Source organism: Microcaecilia unicolor, chromosome 2, assembly GCF_901765095.1.
Source record: "Microcaecilia unicolor chromosome 2, aMicUni1.1, whole genome shotgun sequence".
NCBI lineage: Eukaryota > Metazoa > Chordata > Amphibia > Gymnophiona > Siphonopidae > Microcaecilia > Microcaecilia unicolor.
The window spans coordinates 388,805,887-388,830,632 of NC_044032.1; the positions used below are offsets into that span (position 1 = coordinate 388,805,887).

At 40.9% G+C, this 24,746-nt stretch overlaps 1 protein-coding gene across 1 annotated transcript in view; it reads left to right on the plus strand.

Moving 5' to 3' along the window:
* Positions 1-24,746, plus strand: part of CCDC158 (coiled-coil domain containing 158) — a 1,152,460-nt gene that overhangs the window by 742,816 nt on the left and 384,898 nt on the right. Inside the window, exon 20 of the mRNA XM_030192135.1 lies at positions 23,444-23,623. Coding sequence (XP_030047995.1) covers positions 23,444-23,623 — 180 coding nt within the window. The remainder of the gene's footprint in view (positions 1-23,443; positions 23,624-24,746) is intronic.

Here is a 24,746-nt window from a genome sequence, read left to right on the forward strand (position 1 = left end):
CTTCTCCACCACTGCCAACTCCGCTCATTTTGCCTTGCCTCACCCTATGCCTGGAACAATTTTCCTGAATCCCTACGCCAAGCCCCCTCCCTACCCATCTTCAAATCCTTGCTTAAAGCTCACCTCTTCAATGCTGCTTTCGGAACCTAACCTTTCGAACATATAGACTGCCCCAATCTGTCTGACCTATCAGATTAACTCTACATTTGTCTTTTAGATTGTAAGCTCCTTGAGCAGGGACTGTCCTTCCATGTTAAATTGTACAGCGCTGCGTAACCCTAGTAGCGCTTTAGAAATGTTAAGTAGTAGTAGTAGTGAAAAAAGCCTCAGTGTGTGTATTAATTAAAGAAAATGCATATAAGATACTGAGTAGATGGTACTATACTCCTGATAAGGTAAAGGTTATGTATCCGGGCTCTTCGGATTTATGTTGGAGATGTGGGACTGGCACGGGTACATATCACATTTGGTGGGAATGCCAAGGTCTTAGTATCCTTGTTTCCATGCAGCCCCAAGTGGTGTTTATTGGGTTGGGGAAATAAGAGAGGGTTTAAGTGGCAGTGCAGACTCAAAAGGATGTGTCTGGCTGCAGCGAAAACCACTATCACTTTGTACTGGAAACAATCTGTGGGTCCAACTGTATGTAGTTGGAAAGCGAAACTTAAACTGGTATCCGCAATGAAAAAATGACTGACCGATGGAGTGGGATATATAGTCTGGTAACGGAGGAATGGACACACTTAGCTGGAATTCTGAATAATGTAAATGGGTGAAGGGTTTAGTAGACCAATGAAGATTAGGGGGGAGGGGAGTAGTGGGAGGGGTAGAGTAGGGGGATGCAAGGGGTTGGGAAGAGGGAGATGGGATGGGGGTATGGGGGAGGGGAAATGTTTGTATGGTAATTTCCGGATTTTCTGTATAATGGAATGATGGTAATGCTTAGGGAGACTTGTGCTCCTGGTTGTAGTTGAAGTGGAGTTTCAATAAAAATGTACAAATTAAAAAAATAATTGATCTATATAATATATGCCTTTGTTATACAATGAGGCATATTTTCAAAGCACTTAGCCTTCCAAAGTTCCATAGGTTTCTATGGAACTTTGGAAGGCTAAGTGCTTTGAAAATATGCCTCACTGTTAACCAGAATATATATAATTTGTTGATTTTAATAATGGGATTACCCCAAATTATGGAGTGTAATGAGTTCTCACTAGGGGTTTCCATATATTTATCTAGTTCAATCAGACATTTATGAGATGAAACAATAACAGAATTATCTTGTAAGTGTTTCGGTATACAGAAAGGAATATGTTGTGGATGTAAGTATTGAGACCATAGTTCTTTTTCAATTTTCAACCATATAGGTTCATAACAGGAATGTGTAGCAATCCAATAACATGCTTGTTGTGTTATGAATGCTTTGTGGTATGTCCAGAAATCTGGAAAAGCAACACCAGCATGTTCTTTAGGATTTTTAATGTTTTCAAAGCAATTTTTGGGACTTTGGAAGCCCACAAAAATTGTGATAGAAGTTTATCTATTTGTTGATAAACAGTGTGGGGGAAAAACTGAAATCATACTTAAAATAAAGTTGATTTTTGGCATTACTACCATTTTTATAGACTCCAGTCTTCCCCACCAGGAAAGGTGCAATGGGCTCCATGAAAGAAGTAATTCTTCGATTATTGCAAGAATTTTCTTTGAATTAGATGTCATAGTAGATTCAAGATCTGGTAAGAGATCCAATCCAAGGTAATGAAAACTACTAGATGACCAAACAAAATCAAAGTGTGAGCTAATGGTTGGAGTGGCATGTACATTAAGGGGTATTAACTTAGTTTTTTTGTTTATTGATCTTGTAGCCTGAAAAATAAGAGTAAGTTTCTACCAGTCTTAAAATTTTTTCTTAAGATTGTATAGGATTTGTGAAGAATAGTAGAACATCATCTGCATAGGCTGCTGCTTTGATTTCTTCATTTTTAAAGGAGATGCCATTTATAGTAGAATTATGGCGAACGGAAATAAGTAGGGGTTCCAGAGCTAAATTAAATTGAAGAGGCAACAGCGGGCAGCCTTGTCTGGTGCCTCTCTTCAAACTTATTTGCTTTGAAAGTGTATTATTTGCAATAATGCATGCAGAGGGATTGGTGTATAGTATTTTGATTTTATTGATGAAAGAATCTGGTGCTCCAAATTTGTGAAGGACAGAGAATAAGAAGTTCCATTCTACTCTATCGAATGCTTTTTCAGCATCAATAGTGATTGCTATAACAGGTTGATCTAGAGATTTAACAAGCAAGGAAATCTGGTGAAACAAGCAGGCATTGTCGGTGATTAATCTCCCTGGCATAAACCCAACTTGATTGGGATGAATAACAGAACCAATGATTAAACGCAGACGGTTAGATAGGATCTTTGCAAATATTTTGTAATCTACATTTAGTAGAGATATTGGCCAATAATTGGAGACCTGTGTAGGATCCTTATTAGGTTTTGGTATAATAGTGATAACTGCCTCAGATAATCTATTGGGTGTTTTTAATGAAGAGTCATTTTCTAGTTGTTCAAATAAGTTGAGAAGGTTGGGGATCAAATCTTTACTAAATACTTTATAAAATTCACTAGGAAGACCATCTGGTCCAGGTGCTTTCCTAGACTTTAATTGGTTAATAGAGATTAAGATTTCTTGATCAGTTATAGGGGAATGGAGTGAGTCTCTTTTTTTTGTGGACCAGGATGGGAAAGAGATATTATTTAGAACATTTTGTAGTTGAGATTGGGAATATGAGGTTTCTGATTGATAGAGTTCTGTATAAAATTTGTGAAAAGCTTCAAGTATATCTTTTGTTTTAGTATAAGAAATATCTGAATTTTTTTGTTTTATTATAGGTATCTGTGTTTTAATTCTTTTCCTTTTCAGATAGTTAGCAAGCATATGACTGCATTTATTCTGTTCAGCATACTGGGATTGATTGCGAATAAAGATCTCATGACCAGCTTTTATACACCATAATGTATTATATTTATATTTGGTTTGATGTATGGATTTGAGAATGTTTGGATTAGGAGATACAATATATTGTTGTTCCAGTGATTTTAATTCATTCTCCAATTCTGTAAGGTGTTTATATCTTTCTTTATTTTGGTGTGCAGAGATAGCAATGAATTCTCCTCTTATAGTGGCCTTGAAAGCTTCCCAAATTGTGATTTGGTTTATGTTAGGATCTTGATTATAGGCAAAAAAAAATCAACAATTGCATTTTTAATTCTGTTTTTGTAGTTATCATCCATTAATAATAGACTGTTAAGTATCCAGAAGGGGTTTTTAAATGAGGTAGATCTATTAAGTTGAAGAGTAATAGAGATTGTTGCATGATCTGAGATTGTAATTGGAGATATGTCTGAAGAAATGGTTGGTTCCAGTAGATTCAGTGCCGTAGCGAGAGTGCCTGACACCCAGGGCGGGTCGCCGCTGCGCACCCCCCCCCAGGTGCAGGGCACGGCGCCCCCCCCCTCCGGAGCACACCCCCCCGAAACGCACCCTACTTTTCAGCAGGGGGGCAGGCGGGAGGGCCGATCCGCCCCCAGTGCACGTCACTGGGAGCTGCATCGGTTCTGCTGCTTCCATGCTTTCTCTGCCCCGGAACAGGAAGTAACCTGTTCCGGGGCAGAAACAGCAGGGAACCAGCGAGCCGACACCCCCCCAGCGTGTGCACCCGGGGCGGACCGCCCCACCGCCCCCCTTCCTACGCCACTGAGTAGATTATTAGAAATTTAAAAATAATCAATGCTTGTAAAACTATGATGAGGATTAGAAAAAAAAGTGTATTCTCTGGAATCTGGGTGAAACTGTCTCCAAGGATCAATCAGATAATATGTATTTATCATAGAGAGTAAGGCAGTGTGTGCTTTAGGTATATGGTATATTGGTATATTGGATTGCCTGTCTAACCATGTATCTAGAGGCATATTGAAATCACCGGCTGTAATAATGGGAACTGGAGGGTATTCTGCCAATTTTTCAGTTATTGTATGAAAAAAAGAAGGGTCATCTTTGTTAGGGGCATAACCATTGAGTAAATTTAGTTCTACACCATTTGCAACTATATTTAACAGAAGCCATCTTCCCTCTGCATCTTCTGTTTCTTTTTGAAGATTAACTGTTAATTTTTTATCAAATATAATAGCAACTCCTCACTTTTTACCATCAGATGGAGACTGGTAGAATTCACCTAACCAATTACCAGTTTTAATGAAAAGCAGCATGTCAGGGAGATGTGTTTCTTGTAAAAACATGATTTGTGCTTTTATTTTTTTAAGAGCTAAACATATTTTTTTTCCTTTTTATTGGGTGTCGGAGCTCATGCACATTCCAAGAAATACATTTAGTATCATTTTTTATATTGTGAGCCATATTGAGAAAGTATGTTAAGATCTGAAGAAACATTATAAGTATTGCAAAATCTTATATGGCGAGTATCTTCACAAGTTAAAAAACCTTGTTATCTGCTAATATTTATGCTTTTATTTTTCTATTATTTTCATAGCATATTATATCATACAGATGAACTTGTACTTAGCTGCTGTTTAGCTTTGATATCAATGGGTACGCCCAACAGCGAGCTCCTGTTTCGCAGAAAGCTTCTTAAGGAGCTGAACCCAAAGCCTTCTATATTGGCAGGAAATTGAATAAACAGCATTAAGTTTCAAGAGAGATTAAGGAATCCGTGGACCAGTGTTATCGTGCTATTTTCCTACCTTATATCTATGCATGCAGTTTTTCTGTCTGCCTTCTAAAATGGCAGCGGCGTTTTAAACCAGACGCTAACATTGACGGCCAATCAAAGCACACCAAAAATTTAAAGGGAACTATCCATCGTGAACTGCATTCGTAGACTATACCTACAAAAATATGGTGTATAAAACAGCCTTATAGAAAAGCTTTCCACTCTACCCTGCTATTTAATCCATTTGGGGCTAAGGATTTCAATCTATAGATCCAGAGTTGCTCTTTTTGTATTAGGCATGTATCTCTATCTCCACCTCTTAGTGACACGGGGATATGGTCAATTACTACACATTTGAAGTAATCAAACTTATGTCCTTTTTCCATGCTGTGTGCAACCACCAGGGCTTCTATACGGGAATATCTTAAGTTATGCTTATGGTCGCTAAGCCTTTGTTTAAGCGAGCGTGTTGTCTTGCCTATATAAATCTTAGGGCAGGTGCATTTCAAGATATAAACCACATGTATAGTCTCACAGTATTGAATTTAAGGTGACTGGAGGGAAGAGAGAGAGCTGCTGGACATGGGAGGAAGAGGAAGAAGGGAATGGAGGGAAGGGAGAGAGCTGCTGAACATAGGGGGAAAGAGGAGGAGGGGACTGGAGGGAAGGAAGAGAGCTGTTGGACATGGGAGGGAGAGAAGAAAGGGGCTGGAGAACTGCTGGACAAGGGTGGAAGATGAATAAGGGACTGGAGGGAAGGGAGAGAGCTGCTGGACATGGGAGGAAGAGGAGGAGGGGACTGGATGGAAGGGAGAGAGCTGATGGACATGGGAGGGAGAGGAGGAATGGGCTGGAGAGCTGCTGGACAAGGGAGAAAGAGGAAGAAGGGACTGGAGGGAAGGGAGAGAGCTGCTGGACATGGGAGGAAGAGGAGGAGGGGACTGGATGGAAGGGAGAGAGCTGCTGGAGGAAGAGGAGGAGGAGATCTGGGTGGAAGGGAGAGAGCTGCTGGATGGAGGAGGAGAAGGCTGGAGAGAAAGAGCTGCTGGGTGTGGGAGGAAGAGGAGGAGGGGATCTGGATGGAAGGGAGAGAGCTGCTGGACATGGGAGAAAGAGGGGGAGGAGAACTGGAGGGAAGGGAGAGAACTGCTGGTACAGCACAAGGAGGGAGGGAAGGGAAACAGAGATACCAGACCAAGGAGATGAAGGAAAAGGGAACAAATACTAAACCTACAGCGTGATGAAGGAAGGGAGGGTGGGGTGGGAGGGCAGGCAGGGAATCAAGCAACCAAACAGATGCTGGAAAGGGGAGGGAGTAAGAGAGAGATAAGCTGGGTGAGGTAGGGTCAGAGAGGGTAGAGATATATTGGCACTGGGGACAAAGAGAGGGGAGAAGCTCATCAGAGAAATATAGGGACACAGAGAAAGGGAGATACTAAGCATGGAGGAAGATAGAGGTAGAGAGATGGAAGAAGATGGATAGTGGACATGGAGAGAGAGTAGAAATATCAAATGGACATGAGACCTTGGTGAGTGAGTTAAGACCGAAGGATGTAGAAACCAGAGCCTTGGACCAACAGGACTTGGAAAAATAAAATGAGCAGACAACAAAAAGTAGAAAAAACGAATTTTATTTTTCTATTTTGTGACTAGAATATGTCAGATTCGAAATGTACATCCTGCCAGAGCTGGTGTTAGAATATGGCTGGGGCCCAAGGCAGATATTTAGGAGGGGACCCCAAAGCTTACTAACAGGCTGCAACTTCTTCAGCTTCCAGCAGTTGCCCTAGTTTTACCTCCCCTAACACTGTCTCTTGCATGTGTTATCATATTTTGCACAGTATAGGAAAAAAATGCATCTCTTTGTATTTCTCTGTGCTGTGCTAAATGCAAGGTCTGGCCTCTTGGGATTTTGATTTAATTTGTTTATGGTTTGTGGTCACTTTTTCTGTATTTGGCATTTGTGTCCTGTGTGTGTGACCAAAGTATTCTGTTAGCATCAATTTTCTATGTAGTATTCTGTAGTACTTTGGCTTGTTCAGTTTTCTTGATGTATTCATATTTTAGGGCCCCACTGTAATATTTAGGCCATATTTGGGGGAAGCATATGTATGTTGGCGGACCGTGGCTCAGTGGAGGATGAATAGTGCACCCTCTTATATTTCCCCTAGCTCTCAATGTGGCCTGCAGCCACTGAGGCCAGCACTGCTACTCCCATTGAAGTTATTGGGAGTGAGGTAAGTGTGCGGTAGGAGTAGGGGAGTGGGCAGGGCATATCAGGTGGCAGGTGTTTCTCTAGTGCCCATCCATCCAACCTGTTGGCCCACCCAAAATTTGCCGTCTGGCTACGCCACTGTTTCAAAGTGCTTTGCAGTGAGATCCCTTAACGCCTTTAATTCTTCTAAAACAGCTTCAGAAGGGTGCACATTAGACCTGTTCGGCGCCATCTTTTCAGGAGACTGTATATCACATTTCTTCCTTTTTTCTCCCGAGGACATTTGTCAGAGTGAGTGAACATTAGTTTGCTTTGTGTTTTGGTAACTTAAAGATTGGGGTTTAAAAGAGGAATTGTAGGTTATTGATAAAGACAGATTTTTTTTAAATTTATAGAAGTCTTTATTGATCAGTATTAACATAACACATAACATGCCAAACACAGCTCTTAACATCATACTCCAAGTGAGCCAACCATAACACTGAATATCAAACAAAGACTACCTTTTAAAGTCGTCAGTCCCACTGTTTACACATTTTATACTTCTCCCCCCCCCCACTCTCAATTACCTAACCTTCCCCACTACTCCCAGGATTCACCCCCCCCTAGTAACCCCCTACCCCCTCCCAGACCAATCCGCTGCTATCACTAACAATCAGACAGAAATGGCAGCCACACTTTTTCCCAATTAGGCAGAGTTCTCTTTTTCACTGCTGTCAATCTCTCCATCTCACATATGTATTTCACTTTCGTAATCCAGTCTGTCAGCGAGGGTACCCTCGGTGCCTTCCAATGCTTTGCCAGGTTGACCCGGGCGGCATGCAAGGTTCCCCTCACCAACAGCCATTGATGTTGCTTTAGCCCCTCTGGCCTCCGCCCCAGTATAAAAATCAGGGGATGCCACTGTACAGACCGTCCCACCCACTTATGGAGCCTATACTGGATACCTCTCCAATATGCCTGGGCCTTGCGGCAGGACCACCAAATGTGTCCCATAGTTCCTGTCTTGCCACATTGCCTCCAACATGCCCTCGACACTGATGGGTACATATGGTGTAGCCTTACAGGTGTGAGGTACCACCTGTAGAAGACTTTGATTGCATTCTCCTGCAAGGCTACCGAACGTACAGACCTCAGTATACCTTTCTCCAACTGCTCCCAGCTTTTCTCTGGCAACGTAAATTGCAACTCCTGTTCCCACCTCTTCCTATGTGCATGGGAGGGTCTATGTTGGGCTCCTATATGTACATATAAGGAGGCTATCAATCCACGTGTGGTCTTAAAATCAACACACAGTAGCTCTAAAGGATGGGCCTCTCTTTTCATGCATCCTGCATACTTAGATCCCTGCATATAATGTAAGGTCTGTAAATAAGCGTAGCGATCCTCCAGCCCAAGTCTGTAGTCATCCACCAATGTCTCAAAGGGTGTCACTCCTGTGCCCACATGCAATTGCCCCCACATGTCTAGTCTGTATTTTGCCCAACTACTAAAGGTGGTATCACCCATCCCCGGAGGAAACTCCGGGTTGTCCGCAATCGGTGCAAGGCTGGAGACTGGAGGCTGGCGCTCCCCAAACAGCAGATCCCAATAGTAGAATGTGGCCTGCACCGCAGGTGGGAATTTATCTACCTGACCTCTATACCTCACCGGCAACCACATTAGATGTCCTAATTTACGGGATCCCACCAAAGTTTGCTCCATGGAAACCCATAGTTTATATTCGTCATTGCGAAACCACTCAATAGCTGCCCTTGATTGTACCGCACAATAGTACCAAAATAGACTGGGGACCCCCAGACCCCCCTCCTTCCTACGCTTGTACAAGAGCGCTCTTGGAAGTCTCAGTCTTTTCTGGTTCCAAATAAACCTATTTATGCTATCTTGCAAGCCTGATATGAACGACCTGGACACTCGCATGGGGATAACTTGAAATAAGTATAGCATCCGGGGTAATACATTCATCTTAATTGTAGCGATCCTGCCTAACCAAGATAGCCCCATATGCGCCCAGCGGTCCAAATCTCTTAATATTTCTCTCTTAAGTCCCGGGTAGTTAACTTCAAATAGCTCTGGCAAGTGTTTAGGAATGTACACCCCCAGGTACCGCATTTCCCTTGTAGCCCATTTAAACGCAAAGGATGTCTTCAGCGATTCCACAACACTTGGCGAGACCCCTACCATCATACCCATCGACTTACTGGCATTCAACTTGTATCCTGAGACCCTGGTGTAGCCCTCTATCTCCCTCATCGTTGGGAGTGAGACCAAAGTCTCCATACCTTTTTCCCCATAGTTTTAAAACTTGAACTTTCTGACACAACATTAACAGATTGCCTGTAGAAGGCACAGCAGGGTCTAGTTCAGTCTTAGAGAGAAAAAAAATAACAAAAAGAGAAGCAAGCATTATTAACTAGTTTCCATAGTGTACAACCTTTTTCTCCATAGCTTTTAAACTGAAACTTTCTCTAGAGGTAGAAATTTAACAGCCAAGAGCATTAAAAAGGGTAGTAGCAAAGCTCAAATTTGTCCTAAAAGAAAGTGATTTTCTGTTCTTTGTCTGCTAGAGAGGTAGCACTGCTACTGACCTGAATTAGGTGTTAATTAAGGTGTGAGGAAGTAGAATAATTACAAAGCTTACTAAGGGCAATCTGATTACTGGGTTATTTATTAGGATTTATTTACCACCTTTTTGAAATAATTCACTCAAGGTGGTATACAGTAAGAATAAATCAAACAGAAGCAATAGATAATTACAGCAGTAAAAATATTCAAATAACAATACAAAGTATTACAATGTCAACACAATATGTAATAGAACATTTTAACAGACAGCTTAGGGTATAAGCAAATATGAACATATAGGGCTCTGTTTACTAAGCCGCGCTATAGGTGAACTAGCATTATTGGATGTAATGATGTCATTCATTGATTTGGTGTGTGAGCCAGCTGAGGCCTTTCAATTTAAGACAGAGATGGAGGAGAAACCCAAGGCAAAAATACATCTTCCAATTCCTTGACCCTCTCCACCACCCCTCCCCATCACAAGGAAGCTATTACAGTGCCCGTTCAGAGAATCCTCAAAGACATAACAAATAAGAATATGCAAGACCCAAACCCCAATTATGCATGCAAATAATGACTCATTGCAGCAGTCAACGTTGTTTTAAATGCCAACTGTCACCAGCTAAGCTAGACCAAGGAATTCAATGCCTGGCCATATGTGGGCACAGGCATTGAATATCTGGATATGACCAGATAAGGAAGTAGCCAGGGGTATTTATGAGGGTTCTAGCCAATATTCAGCCAGGGCCTGTAAAAGACACTTTTGCAGATCCTGACTGAATATCAACTGGGACCTGCATAAGGTGATGTGTCAAAATGATGCCCTTGATTTGTAACTCCCATTACTTCTCCAGTCTTCCTCACATGGGCTCCCCCAGTGCACCAAGATGCTAAGCCCCCTTTCTGATCCTCCCCAGTCCCCGTAGCACACCCCCTCTGATCCCCAAACCCCTATCCAAAGTCCCCAATCCCTCCACCAACTGGAAGCCCCAGCCAGAAGTTTAAACCCCACCGCTTCCTGTATCTCCCTAGATTTTCCCAGAACCCCACTGTTTCCCTGACTTACCCAAGGGAGAGCCCTGGTGTCTGTTGGGACTGGGCTGGAGCAGTCCCCTTTATGCTCCTGCCTCATTGGCCCAGGGTCTAAAAATGGCAGTGCTACCACTAAGAGTCACATTTACCCATCCATTCCACTCATGGTTTTATAGATCTTTATCATATCTCCTTTCAACAATGTCTCCATGCTGACGAGCCCAATATGTCTAGTCTTTTTATCACAAGAGAGTCTTTCCATCTCTTTAATCTTTTTGGTCAACCCTCTCTGTACCTTTTCTAATTCCATTATTTATTTTTTGTGAGATGTGGTGACTAGAATTGCACACAGTACTCAAAGGGTGGTTGCACCATGAAACAATACCAAAGGCATTATGATAGTTTTTGCATTTTCTTTATTCCTTTCCTAATAGTTTCTAACATTCTGAATGCTTTTTTGACCTCTGCCACACACTGAGCAGAAGATTTCAACATGTTGTTCATGCTGACACCTAGATCTTTTCCCTGATTGGTGACAGCTAAAGTAAAGGACAACTCCTTGGCAGGCCAACTGAGTTGCTCACTGCAGAAACATGAGAGGTCCTTAGATGAGGAGGTGGCTCAGGGGATTATTCAAGATTGAGGCACTCCCTCAATAGATCTTTTCACCACTCCTCAGAACAAGAAGGTACCTCAGTCCTGTTCCACATAGGGGCACACGATGAACTAGCCTCAGACACCTTCCTCCTAGATTGAGAGGAGGATCTTCTGTATGCTTATCCTCCAGTATCTCCTGATAGTGAGAACTGTCCTGACACTCAAACAGGACCAGGGAACCATGATTCCCAATGTTCCTCTTTGGCTGAGGCATGTGCTGTTCCCTCCTGTTCTGGAGATTTCCCCAAGATGACACATAAAACTGAGCAATGCCCTATCATTGATCACAGAGAGCTCTGTTGCATGTCAGCCTCAATTTTCACACCCTCTCAGCTTGGACAGAAGTATAGAGGGTAATTAAAACTTCTTTAAATTTGTCTTACCGGGTTTCAAAGGTATTACTGGCTTCCAGGAGAGATTCCACTAGAAGATCTTACAGTTTTAACTGGAGAACATTTGTTGTGACAGAATATCCCTAGACCTTTATTTCCTGCCCTGTACTAAAGCTGCCTGAACATTATAAGGGTAAATCTCAGTACAATTGGAGCTTAGCAGCATGTAGAAGGAAAATTCATCTTTGTTCGATTAATGCAAGGCTTGCTTGTATTGAAGGCTTGCACAGTGTCATAGGACCTCAATGTGGTATTAGTCCAGCTGATGAAAGCTCCATTCACGACACATGATACCTGTGAATTGAAGTTTCTTACATAGAAGGGCCTCTTTTTGGTGATGGTATCTTCAGTGTACAGAGTGAGTGAGCTCCAGGCTTTAGTAACTGATCCATCTTACACCAAGTTCTACAATAACAAGGTAGTTCTGTGCAGTTATCCCAGGTTCCTTCCTAAGGTTGTTATCCTGCCAATATTTTTCCATGGCCTCATACCCACAAAGTTAAAGTGTACTGTACATATTGGATTGCAAAAGAGCCTTGGGCTTCTGTTTGGAGTGAACTTATAAAAGACACACAACTAAAAGGGGCTGCCATCAACAAATGCACACTATCCAGCATTTTCTTTGTTTATGCCCAGGCAGGCTTGACTTTTGAGGATCATGTCACAGTTCAAAATGTCAGATCTATAGGAACGTCAATAGACCACTTGAGAACAGCCTTCATGATGGACATCTGTTCATACATTTGCATCCCACTACTGTTTGAAATAGGACTCCCGATGTGATAGTAGGTTTGACCCGTCAGTCCTCCAGAATCTCTTTGGCCACTGTTGGAAACAGGATGCTAGGCTTGATGGACCTTCGGTCTGTCCCAGTATGGCAGTACTTATGTACAGTATCCAGCTAGCCAAATTAGAGTATTACAATTCGCATATTGACTCTGCAGGATCCAATGCTAAACAACTGTTTCAAATTGCAAATTCTTTAATTAAAACAGAATTGACATCAGTATTGCAACCTACAATGAATGAGTTTGCCAGATTTTTTCAGGATAAGATCTGAATGCTGCTGAATCAATTAACTTTAGTCTCTGGAGAATCAAAGGTGATGGCTTGTTCAGATGTAACAGAAGGGTTGATTCCAGCTGACCTTTATCTGGTCAAACTTTGCTTTGCCAAGTATGAAGGGGTTTTCAAATCTGTATAGTAAATTTTCAAAATCCTGTTGTCAACTGCACATATGTCCAAGGATGATATTAATGACCACCCCCCCCCCCTCCTTTGTTTAAGGTCTGGCTTTATACTATGATTGTAGACCATTTATCAATGGGTCGGTTTCATCAGTAAAATACTCTGGGTACTATTTTTCTGATACCACTTTTAAAGGCCCCAGCCTTAGATCCAGCACAAGTCTGTGATTATCGTCCCATAGTGAATATTCCACTTTTTGGTAAAGTTATGAAAGGTTTAGTGGCTAGACAGCTGGAAGATTACTTAGATCAACATGGTTTACTCTTAAAAACACAGTCTGGTTTCAGACAGGGTTTTAATACTGAAAAATTACTGAATTCTCTGTTGGCTCAAATTAGGTTAGCAATGCCACATAGTCACCAAGTCATATTGCGGCAATTTGATATATCTTCAGCCTTTGACTTGGTGGACCATGGTTTGAGGAATTTCTCAGAAGAAGGGATTACAAGGTCCAGAAGGGGCAAGAAGAATCAGCTTCATGTACCCCCATGGTGGGAGTCCCTCAAGGATCCCCTTTATCCCCAATGTTTTAATGACAACTGGGAATGCTTTTTTTCCCCCCCCCCCCCCCAAAGATTATATATACCTTAACGCAGATAATGATATTGCAATAATTCATGAGCTCCCAAATTCTGTAGAGGCCAGTCTTAAAAAAATCACTAGATATTTTTTTTATGGAATAATGGGCATCAAGGTATAGGTTGATATAAAATACCAGCAAAACAAAAATTCTCTGTTTCACTCCTTCCTTGCAGGAACACCTTAGTAATCGATTAATGATTTTGGGTACACAATTTGCACTGGAATCCTCTTTGAAGATGCTAGGGATAATTTTGGACAATTGATTAACTATGAAGCATCATATTAAGCAGTTAACCAGAAAGATTTTTGTCAAGCTGAGACAGCTGCAGCACATGAAAAACTTGGGGGGTCTTTTACTAAAACTTAGCTCAAGTTATCTGCAGCAGGGCCCATAGGAATAAGTAGTAGTATAGGCGTTGGTGTTGTTTCAGGTTGACTATTGTAATTCATTTTACATATCCTGTTCCAAATCGTCCTTGAGGCGTCTGCATGCAAGTATTGCAAAACACTGCATCAAAACTCATTTTTGGTAAGTGGAAAATGGATCATGTTACACCTCTATTGAGGAGCCTTCATTGGCTCCCAATGTTGGCTTGCTGTCAATTTAAGTTATGCACTTTAGTATTCAAGATTTTTTATGGATTGGCCCCTGAATATCTGGTGGACCTGCTTGCAGTTACGAAGATAGTACAAGCATTTAGGTTAAGAGATCAAGGTTTACTACAGTTTCCTACATTACAAAATGTGAAGTATAAATCAATTCACACTGTAGGTTTTGCGTACAGTTCAGCACACTACTGGAATTCATTAACTTTTAAACTGAGATTGACTTATTTGACGTTTTGTAAATTATTAAAAACACACTTATTCTTAATATATTTCTAACCAATTGTTGGAGTTATTTAACATGTCATGGTGGGATTCTTTTAGTTTTTTTATGTTATTTCCTAGGATTTGACCTTGCTTCTTTTATATTGTAATCCGATTGGATTTAGAAATGGTTTGTAGCGGAATATAAATTTTATGGTATTATATTATCACTGTTTAATGCATATTAAGGGGCAAAAACATGCATTAGGGCCTTAACACAGCTTAACAACCATTACCCTTACCCCCCTATTTCCAAAGCCGCGCTAGCAGCTGCCAGTGCCCTAATGCTGACATAGCCCATTCACTTTGAATGGGCTGTGTTGGCATTGCCACATGGCAGCCACCAGCTTAACTTTGTAAACAAGGAGGTTAATTAACTAACAGGCTTATTTTCGAAAGTGATCGCCGGCCATTTCCCGACATAAATCGGGAGATGGCTGGCGATCTCTCAAAAGCGGCGAAATCAGTATAATCGAAAGCGGCTGTTTTGACAGCATCGCCGCTTTCCCGTAGCCTTGCTGGTGAAAGTTCAAGGGGGCGTGTCGGCGGTGTAGCGAAGGCGGGACATGGGCGGGCATGGGCGTGGCTATCAGATGGCCGGCTTTCACGGATAATGGGGAAAAAAAGCGGTGTTCATCAGTATTTCGCCGGGTTTACTTGGTCCTTTTAGTTTCACGACCAAGCCTCAAAAAGGTGCTCCAACTGACCAGATGACCACCAGAGGGAATGGGGGGTGACCTCCCTGTACCCCCCCAGTGGTCACCAATCCCCTCCCACACTAAAAAAAATAAAAACCTTTTTTGCCAGCCTGTATGCCAGCCTCAAATGTCATACCCAGCTCCCTGACAGCAGTATGCAAGTCCCTGGAGCAGTTTTTAATGGGTGCAGTGCACTTCAGGCAGGCAGACCCAGGTCCATCCCCCCCCCTACCTGTTACACTTGTGGTGCTAAGTGTTGAGCCCTCCAAACCCCCCAAAACCCACTGTACCCACATGTAGGTGCCCCCCTTCACCCATGAGGGCTATGGTAATGGTGTAGAGTTGTGGGGAGTGGGATTGAGGGGGATTTGGGGGGCTCAGCACCCAAGGTAAGGGAGCTATGCACCTGGCAGGCATTTGTATATATTTTTTTAATTGTTAGAAGTGCCCCCTAGGGTGCCCGGTTGGTGTCCTGGCATGTCAGGGGGATCAGTGCACTACAAATGCTGGCTCCTCCCACGACCAAATGCCTTTTTCCCATTATCACTGAAAAACAAAACCGGTGATCTCAAACCCGGCGAAATCCAAGGCATTTGGCCGGGCTAAACCGTATTATCGAAAAAAAAGATGGCCGGCCATCTTTTTCGATAATATGGTTCCGGCCAGCTGTTGTGCTGCTGCCAAAATAGTTTGCCGGCGAACTATTTCACCGGCGACGTTCGATTATGCCCCTCTAAGTAGACCAGAGGAGGTATATTAGAAGTAGGCCAAATAATAAATGTATATTTATCAGAAGGGCATTACTTGGAGTCTACAAATAAAGGCTAAGGTTATTAAATGTTCAGTAGCTATGGAGCTGCAGTCAATTCCATATCAATCTGGATTTAGACTGGGTTTCGGCATTGTCAGTACCAAGTGCTTTATTAAAGAATTCAATCAGGAAAGGGACAAGAGAAATGTAACACTGCTGGTCTTGCCTGATTTTGTCTTTACATTTGATGCCTTTTTTTTTTTTATATTAGATTACCTGTATGCTTTAGGGCTAACAATACTGCTGTGAAAGGTTTTTTTTTTTTTTTTTGGGGGGGGGGGGGGGGGGGGGGGGGGGTAGAGAGCAATAGGTACCTTTGCAAGACACTTCTTTTAAATGACACCTTTTTCAGACTTCACTAGACCAGTGTCTATAGTTCTGTTAACACCACCAATTATACTTGATGCACTCTACTGAAAAAGGAGGAAAAAAGCCTCATAACTTGACGGGTGCTGTTTTTATATACACCTCCATCTTTCAATCATTGGCTTAAAAAAAAAAAAAACCCTCCAAAATCTTTAATTCAAACTCATTAATTTTTTCTTTTATCTCTTTTCAAAATTTTTTTACATATAAAAAGTCACACTTCTGTTTTAATTCAGCGGGTCTCCCCGACGCTGGCCACCATTTCACTTTGCCTTATTCTGCTGCTTCTGGGGGAAATGACATTTAAAAAACTAAAAACAGAAGCAAAACAAACATTTGTTATAAAATTACAATGCATCTGTCTTAATTTTATACTTATAATAACGCACTCACAGATCTAGGGTTTCATCATGATCTTCACATTGTTTCAAACATAGTGGCTTAGCGTCTGGGGAGTAGGATATATACCCCATTTTACCCAATCATGTTCAATTCATTAGTTGATTTGATGAAAATAATGAAAATCATTCAACACTGACTCATCATTGGTTGAATTGTATTAATTGAAAAAATGGTATCATCTCTGCTATTTAAAAAGCATATTGAATAATAGCTTAATACATACCCTATAATTTAATATCAAAAGAGGATAATTCTCTATTAATAAAAATGCCACTCAATGGTAAAATTCAGCCCAACAGGTTCTAAAGATTTTAATCTATAGATCTAGCGCTGTTCTTTTAGAAGAAGATTTAGATGCCAGTTTCCACCACGTACATCTGGAATAACTTGATCTATCACACAGCATCTCAGATCATCGAAAGTTTGCTTAAATTGCAAGCAGTGATTAACAATTGGCGCTTCCTTACGTTTTCTGTTTAAAGCACTACAGTGCTCAATTAGTCACGTTTTCAACTTTCTGGATGTCTGTCCAATGTAGATCTTCAAACAAGGGCAGAAAATGACATACACAACAAATGAAGTATCACAAGTAGTAGTAAATCTTAGAATATAGCACTTCTGATCATGTAGGATGATGAAAATATTAGTAGATAACATGACTGTACAGACTGAACATGATTGACATGCCTTATGTCCCTCCACAGTATCGAAACCAGTCACAGGGGTAGGCAAGAGAAAAGTTGGACAACATTTCTTTTAAATTTCTACCATGTTTAAAGGCCAATCTTATCCTTTTCTTTTTGAATCCCAGAAGAGAAGCCAAAATGCCCCAATGTTTCCATAAAATCTTCCCAATTTTATTACTTCCTCCCACCTACTGTAACACACAGGTGACTCATCATCATCTTGAATTTTATTTTTAGGGGTACACAGTGCTCACAGTTGTTATAAAGTGCCCTTTTGTAGGCTGTTTTCACAATTTTCGGGGGGGGGGGGGGTATCCTCTAACTTGAATTTTATTTCTGTAAAGCTTTTGGATTGACATTTGAAATCATCCCTTGATTCAGCCCTTAGGGGGGTTCGCATGGGACAACTCTATCACTGGTATTTTGTTTTAAATGTATTTAAAGCATTTTAATGGAATTGATAGCTGGATGTAAGATATCATTTTCATAATAATAACTTAAAAAACAGCTGTACTTTCCTGTAGTTCTGAGTGTATTGAAGCTATTTCTAGGCTTTTTGGTTGCTTAAAAAAATGGGCAATTTGGAAAAAAATAAAGGGCCCCTTTACTTAAGTGCGGTAAAATCTGGGCTTAGTGCATTCTAATATGGGACTCCTATTTAGGAGGCACTAAATACTCCTGCGTTATTCAGTTAGTTCATACTAATCCTAATGCGCTAGCTGGATAATGTGGGAATGCCTACTGTCCGCCCATTCTCTACCCCATTCAAAAAATAGTTTTTTTAAAATAATAATGAGTGGGTTACTGCACAAAAACAGGCAAAATCCTGCAAAATTCTTTAACATGTTTTATGATAGCTTGTTACCACTCAAAATCTCCTCTGTAATGAAATCTTTGGTAAATTTAACTAAATACTACACCAACCCAAAGAACAGAACTCGCTGTTAGCACTCCATCCACCCATAGGGAAAATAGTGTTTCTTCAATTTACTCTTTTGTTCTTCGTTGTTACAAAAATGATTCCAAGAAAATTCAAATTGCAAAAATGCATAAATATATTGAGATTTATATGGGAACCCTCAGAAGACACCACTTACGGCATAATCATAAATGTTTTTTTACCCAGTGGCATAGCGTCTCCTCATCGGGCGATCCCTTGGTGAACTATTTTATAGTGCTAATATTAACTAATACACTACAAAAGTGCTCGAAGCTACAAGTGTACCCAGCTACAAGTGCTTCAACAAAACAAAACAACTTTGAAAAACTTATCTTGAATTCCTCTTCGTGTCTCTTGCTGTTGGAGGCCGCTTAGGCTTTCCCTAGATAACGCCCGACACCGCGGGTTTCAATTCTTTCATCAGGGACTCGGGTTAGACATTGCCCGTATTCCATTCTCAACAGTCTAAACTCTCAGACATCGGTAATTCTCCCAAATGCACTCAATTGTTCTTCACAGGCGCTTTTTTATGGCTGCAAAATGTCGTCTCCAAGTTGTGACGTCACTGTAAAAACAAAAATCCGGCATAGGAGGAGATGTTGTTATCACAACCCGTTGGTAACATCATTGAAATGTCTTAAAATAGATGAATATAATCACACAGTGTTTTAATCTGAAATATACTGAATCAAATATTCTTGAAAAATGTTAAAGAAATAAAATAAAACAAAATTATAATAATAGATGAAACAAGAGACACCAATTAAAATAATTTGATCCAAGTCAGTTCAATCCTATATGTTCAATACCATAAATATAATTAAATCATTGAGTTCCATTCCACCGATTCGTTGAGCCCATAAGGGCTCATTGTTTGTAGCTTATGTATCCACCATTGTTCTCTCCTAGTTAGAGCAGTGGTGCGATCTCGTCCGCCCTTCGGCTCGCACACCTGCTCAATTATAAACCATCTGAGATCTGTAAACATATGTTGATGTTCAATGCAATGAGATACTAGTGGAGCTGATAACGTTTTCGTATGTAGCCTACTTTTGTGTTCTATCAGACGTATTCGCATTGTTCTAATCGTGCGACCTACGTAATATAAAGAACAAGGGCAATAAATGATATACACCACATATGATGAAAGGCACGTGGTCTGTTGTTCAATCTTATACGTTCGCTGGGTGCTAACATGAACCCATTGTGTCATCTGATCAGTTTGTACACAAAATTGGCACTGTCCACACGGTTGATGACATCCTGGTTCTTTTCTTTGATCCACCGAGTGAAACTGTGTATGTACTAACTGATCCTTAAGGTTTCTGCCTCGAGTATACGCAATGCATGGTTGTTCTTGGAATGCTGAATGGAATGTTAGCACTTGCCAATGTTTCTGAATTAAGTATGCGACCTCAGGTGCCAGGGTAGAAAAACCCAGTACACATACCATTTTTTCCATTTGTTCTTTATCCTTATTCAGTAGTAATAATGAACGCTGAGCAAACCGCGCTCTTTTGTATGCTTGTTGTATACATTTCTGTGAGTAACCTCTTGCATGCAACTTTTGTTTAAGCATAGCCGCTTGAGTCTTAAAAGCCTCATCTGTAGAGCAGATTCTACGAAGACGTAGAAACTGGCCGATGGGAAGAGCCCACTTTAATCTGTATGGATGATGACTATTCCATGACAAAAGGGTGTTACGGTCGGTGGGTTTGTGATACACCGTAGCATGTAATTTCCCTCCGGACTTATATATCAAAGTATCCAAAAACGCAATATCAATACAACTGCTATTCATCGTAAATTTTAAATTTTTGTCCTTATTATTCAACCACAGTAAAAATTGCTTCAGTTGATATTCAGTCCCATTCCATAAGAAAAAGACATCATCAATAAACCGAAGCCAATTATTGATGTTATCTATATACCAGTGTGACTGGTATAAATTGTCCTCCTCAAATTGGCTCACATATAAATTAGCCACGCTCGGGGCTGCTGCCATACCCATGGCAACTCCCTTCTTTTGTAGGTAAAATATGTGGTCAAATTCGAAATAATTGTGCTTAAGTACCAGAGTGGCAAAAGACATTAATAAATCAACTGAAATCCTTTCCTCTGTTCTTCGATGTCCCAAAGTTTTCTGGACTATCTTTAAGGCCGCCTCTTGTGGAATATTTGAGTATAAAGCCTCAATATCCAATGTCACCAATATATCTGTGGGGGACAGATTACCTATTTCCTCAACATATCTTAAGAAATGAGCAGTGTCTTGTATATAAGACCTTGCCCGTTTAACATACGGTTGAAGAAAGTGGTCCAACATTTTAGATAATGGTTCTAAGATTGTACCAGTAAGAGACACTATTGGGCGTCCTGGAGGTTGTGCTAGGCTTTTATGCACCTTGGGCACCGTATAAAACACTGGAGTGCGTGGTTCCAGAGGTTGCAAAAATCTAGACTCTGCTTTTGTTAACATTGCTTGTTGAACTGCTTCTTGTACTAACTCAGAAATTGTCACTTGTAGAGTCTCTTTTGGATCGGACGTTAGCACTTGATAAAACTCTGGGTCCAACAACTGACGGGATGCTTCCTGTACATAAGATTGTTTGTTTTGAATAACAATGGAACCGCCTTTATCCGCCGGACGAATGATGATATCTGGATCTGTGGCTAGTTCCTGTAAGGCCTTCCGTTCATTCCAGGGTATATTCACACCACGTTTATAATTCCTCCCGATTTGTTTGGTTTCTAAATAATCCAGATCTCGAAGGACTAAAGCTTTAAACATAGCTTTATGCGAGTCCATGGGTCCAGGTGGAACCCAACGTGATTTCGGGCGAAAAATGGACGCGTCCCTTATCATATTAGTACCTTTAGAAAAAAATAATTTAACTTGTAAATTACGAAATATTCGAGCCAAATCAATTCGAGTATTGAAAGAGTTATATGCTACTGTGGGGACAAAAGACAGCCCTCGTTCCAATACTTGTAATTGATCCCCCGTTAATTGTTTGTCCGATATATTGATTACGTTTGATTGCGTAACTGGCTGGATCTTGTCACCGGACCTGTGCCCCCTAAAAAAGGTTGAGTTGAAGGTAATGAGGTTCCCCCTATACTGACGGGGGGTATATTAGGTCTAGACAGTGAAAACGATACTTGAGGCGTCATATTGGAAGAAAGTGGTATAGATGCTGTTGTAGATGAGGGAGGAATCCCCCCCGACACCTGGGTCCGCATGTGAGTCGGAGCCATATGTATAGGCATTTGTTGTACATAGCCTGAATCCATAGGTACTGATAACATAGGTGTCTGGTAACTTGGTTGATGATAGTATTGCTGTACTTGTTGTACTTGTTGTTGTCTATCCCAATTACCTTTTCTTCGGTTGCCCCTTCTACGCGATCGACCACCTCTTCCTCGCCGACGAGATTGAACACTGTATCCACTGTCCGAACCTTCTTCGGAGCTTGTCAAAGCTTCCGGTATATTCTTAGTATACTGCTGTTGTTGAACTTGCCCCTCCCGATCAAGCCACTCATAAATGGGACCCAAGGCGTAATCTTGTTGCTCTCGTTGAAATTTCTTTAATTTAGTTTGTCTTAATGAAAAATGATATTGATCCAGAGATGCCAACTCGGTACTTAAATATTCCTCTGGTCGTGACGTATTATCTGGTGTATTCAGTGTGTTAAATGTAGTGTATAAGATTGAACAACAGACCACGTGCCTTTCATCATATGTGGTGTATATCATTTATTGCCCTTGTTCTTTATATTACGTAGGTCGCACGATTAGAACAATGCGAATACGTCTGATAGAACACAAAAGTAGGCTACATACGAAAACGTTATCAGCTCCACTAGTATCTCATTGCATTGAACATCAACATATGTTTACAGATCTCAGATGGTTTATAATTGAGCAGGTGTGCGAGCCGAAGGGCGGACGAGATCGCACCACTGCTCTAACTAGGAGAGAACAATGGTGGATACATAAGCTACAAACAATGAGCCCTTATGGGCTCAACGAATCGGTGGAATGGAACTCAATGATTTAATTATATTTATGGTATTGAACATATAGGATTGAACTGACTTGGATCAAATTATTTTAATTGGTGTCTCTTGTTTCATCTATTATTATAATTTTGTTTTATTTTATTTCTTTAACATTTTTCAAGAATATTTGATTCAGTATATTTCAGATTAAAACACTGTGTGATTATATTCATCTATTTTAAGACATTTCAATGATGTTACCAACGGGTTGTGATAACAACATCTCCTCCTATGCCGGATTTTTGTTTTTACAGTGACGTCACAACTTGGAGACGACATTTTGCAGCCATAAAAAAGCGCCTGTGAAGAACAATTGAGTGCATTTGGGAGAATTACCGATGTCTGAGAGTTTAGACTGTTGAGAATGGAATACGGGCAATGTCTAACCCGAGTCCCTGATGAAAGAATTGAAACCCGCGGTGTCGGGCGTTATCTAGGGAAAGCCTAAGCGGCCTCCAACAGCAAGAGACACGGAGAGGAATTCAAGATAAGTTTTTCAAAGTTTTTTTGTTTTGTTGAAGCACTTGTAGCTGGGTACACTTGTAGCTTCGAGCACTTTTGTAGTGTATTAGTTAATATTAGCACTATAAAATAGTTCACCAAGGGATCGCCCGATGAGGAGACGCTATGCCACTGGGTAAAAAAACATTTATGATTATGCCGTAAGTGGTGTCTTCTGAGGGTTCCCATATAAATCTCAATATATTTATGCATTTTTGCAATTTGAATTTTCTTGGAATCGTTTTTGTAACAACGAAGAACAAAAGAGTAAATTGAAGAAACACTATTTTCCCTATGGGTGGATGGAGTGCTAACAGCGAGTTCTGTTCTTTGGGTTGGTGTAGTATTATGATAGCTTGTTGGCATTCATTAACCACACATTAAGGGCTTAATGCCCTTTAATAAAAGGGCCCATAAATAAGTTAATATTCAACCCAAATAAAACTGAAGCTATATGGGTGAACCTCCAATTTAGATATAAAGAGGTTGTTCTACCATTACTCAGCTGTTAATATATTGTGATGTCAACAAAGAGCAAGAATGTATTAAGAATTTCTTGTCATAATTTTGCATTTCATGTCTGGTGCATTTTTCATTATAGCTATCATGTCTCATTTATCTAGTATTTTTGATATTAATATAAACATTTATATATTTTTGTTTCAAAAATCTGTAATTCTTGAAAAGAATGAAACCCTAGAGAAAGTTGCATGCCTTACTACTGAGCTACAGTCAACAAAAGACATGCTGTCCAAAACCAGTCATGAGCTCACAGTCAAAACAAGAGACCTGGAAAAAGCTGAGGAAACCGTTGCTGATTTGACATCTTGTATGGAAGAAATAAGAACCAATGGAGAAGACAGAGAGGTAATATTGGAGACTTTTAGGTACACAGTAGAGCAATTCCTGTGCTGTTAAGTCAGATAATCCACAAAAAGAAAAGAACCTTAGAATGGCAGGAAGTGATCCTGTAATTGGGACTTGCTTTCTAGTCTCTCTTCCCAACTTTATCCTTCCTGGCCTCTACCTTTTTCTGTGCCTCCTTCCAATTGGCCCTGTGATTAATTATTGCTATAAACAGCTGAGCTTTTTTATTTTTAGTACCAGCTTCTTGATTCTTGATTCATGTCTTTCTATATGCAGACAAAAAGAGAGCAAACCTAGATGTTGGCTTGTGATTAAAAAAAAAAAGGTTAGGTGTCCTTGTCTTAGACCCTTACAGTGGCTGACAAAATGCTTCCAGGTCACAGGGTCCGCTTGTCTCTTTTTTACTCTGAGTTCCGTACTAATACCAACACTTGCCTTATTTACATGGGCGTAGTTTGGGGGGGCGAGGGGGAGCATTGCCCCCCAAATGATTTAGTCTTACCCAGTGCTTTTTTTGTGCTGGTACTGGCGGGCGGTGGTAGTAAAAGCAGCAAGCAGGCAGGCTCGACTCCGTCCTTCGCTTCCATGCCCTCTCTGCGTCCCGCCTTCTTCTGATGTCATTTCCTTTTGGGCGGGCAGGACGCTGAGAGGGCAGGGAAGCGAACGACAGAGTTGAGCCTGCCTGCTTGCTGCTTTTACTACCGCGGCCCGCCAGTTCACCGCTGCAACTTCGGTACTTGAGAGTGGAGTGTAAGGAAGGAAGCCATTTGGTAAATGTCTATTTCCACTCCCCCGAGCAGCCGTCGCCGTTCACTCAAAACACAGCAAGCAAACCTGTGAGCTGCTGCATCCACGTTGTCGATCTTTATTGTTGGTCCATCTTTAACAAGTCTAACACTGTTTTTGTTGGGTAGGCAGTGTCTTACAAGGTAGAGGAGAAAATAAATAATTGAATATCACTAAAACAACTTCAAAAATTATTGTAGCTAGTAGAAACAGCAATTATAAATTCTGTAGTTTGTGCTCATTTTTCTTCACTGTTATTCTATACAATTTAGATGCTAGATTTCAGTGAGAATATTCTGTTTCCTGATGGGTTCATCCTCACTGTCTGGTTGTAATC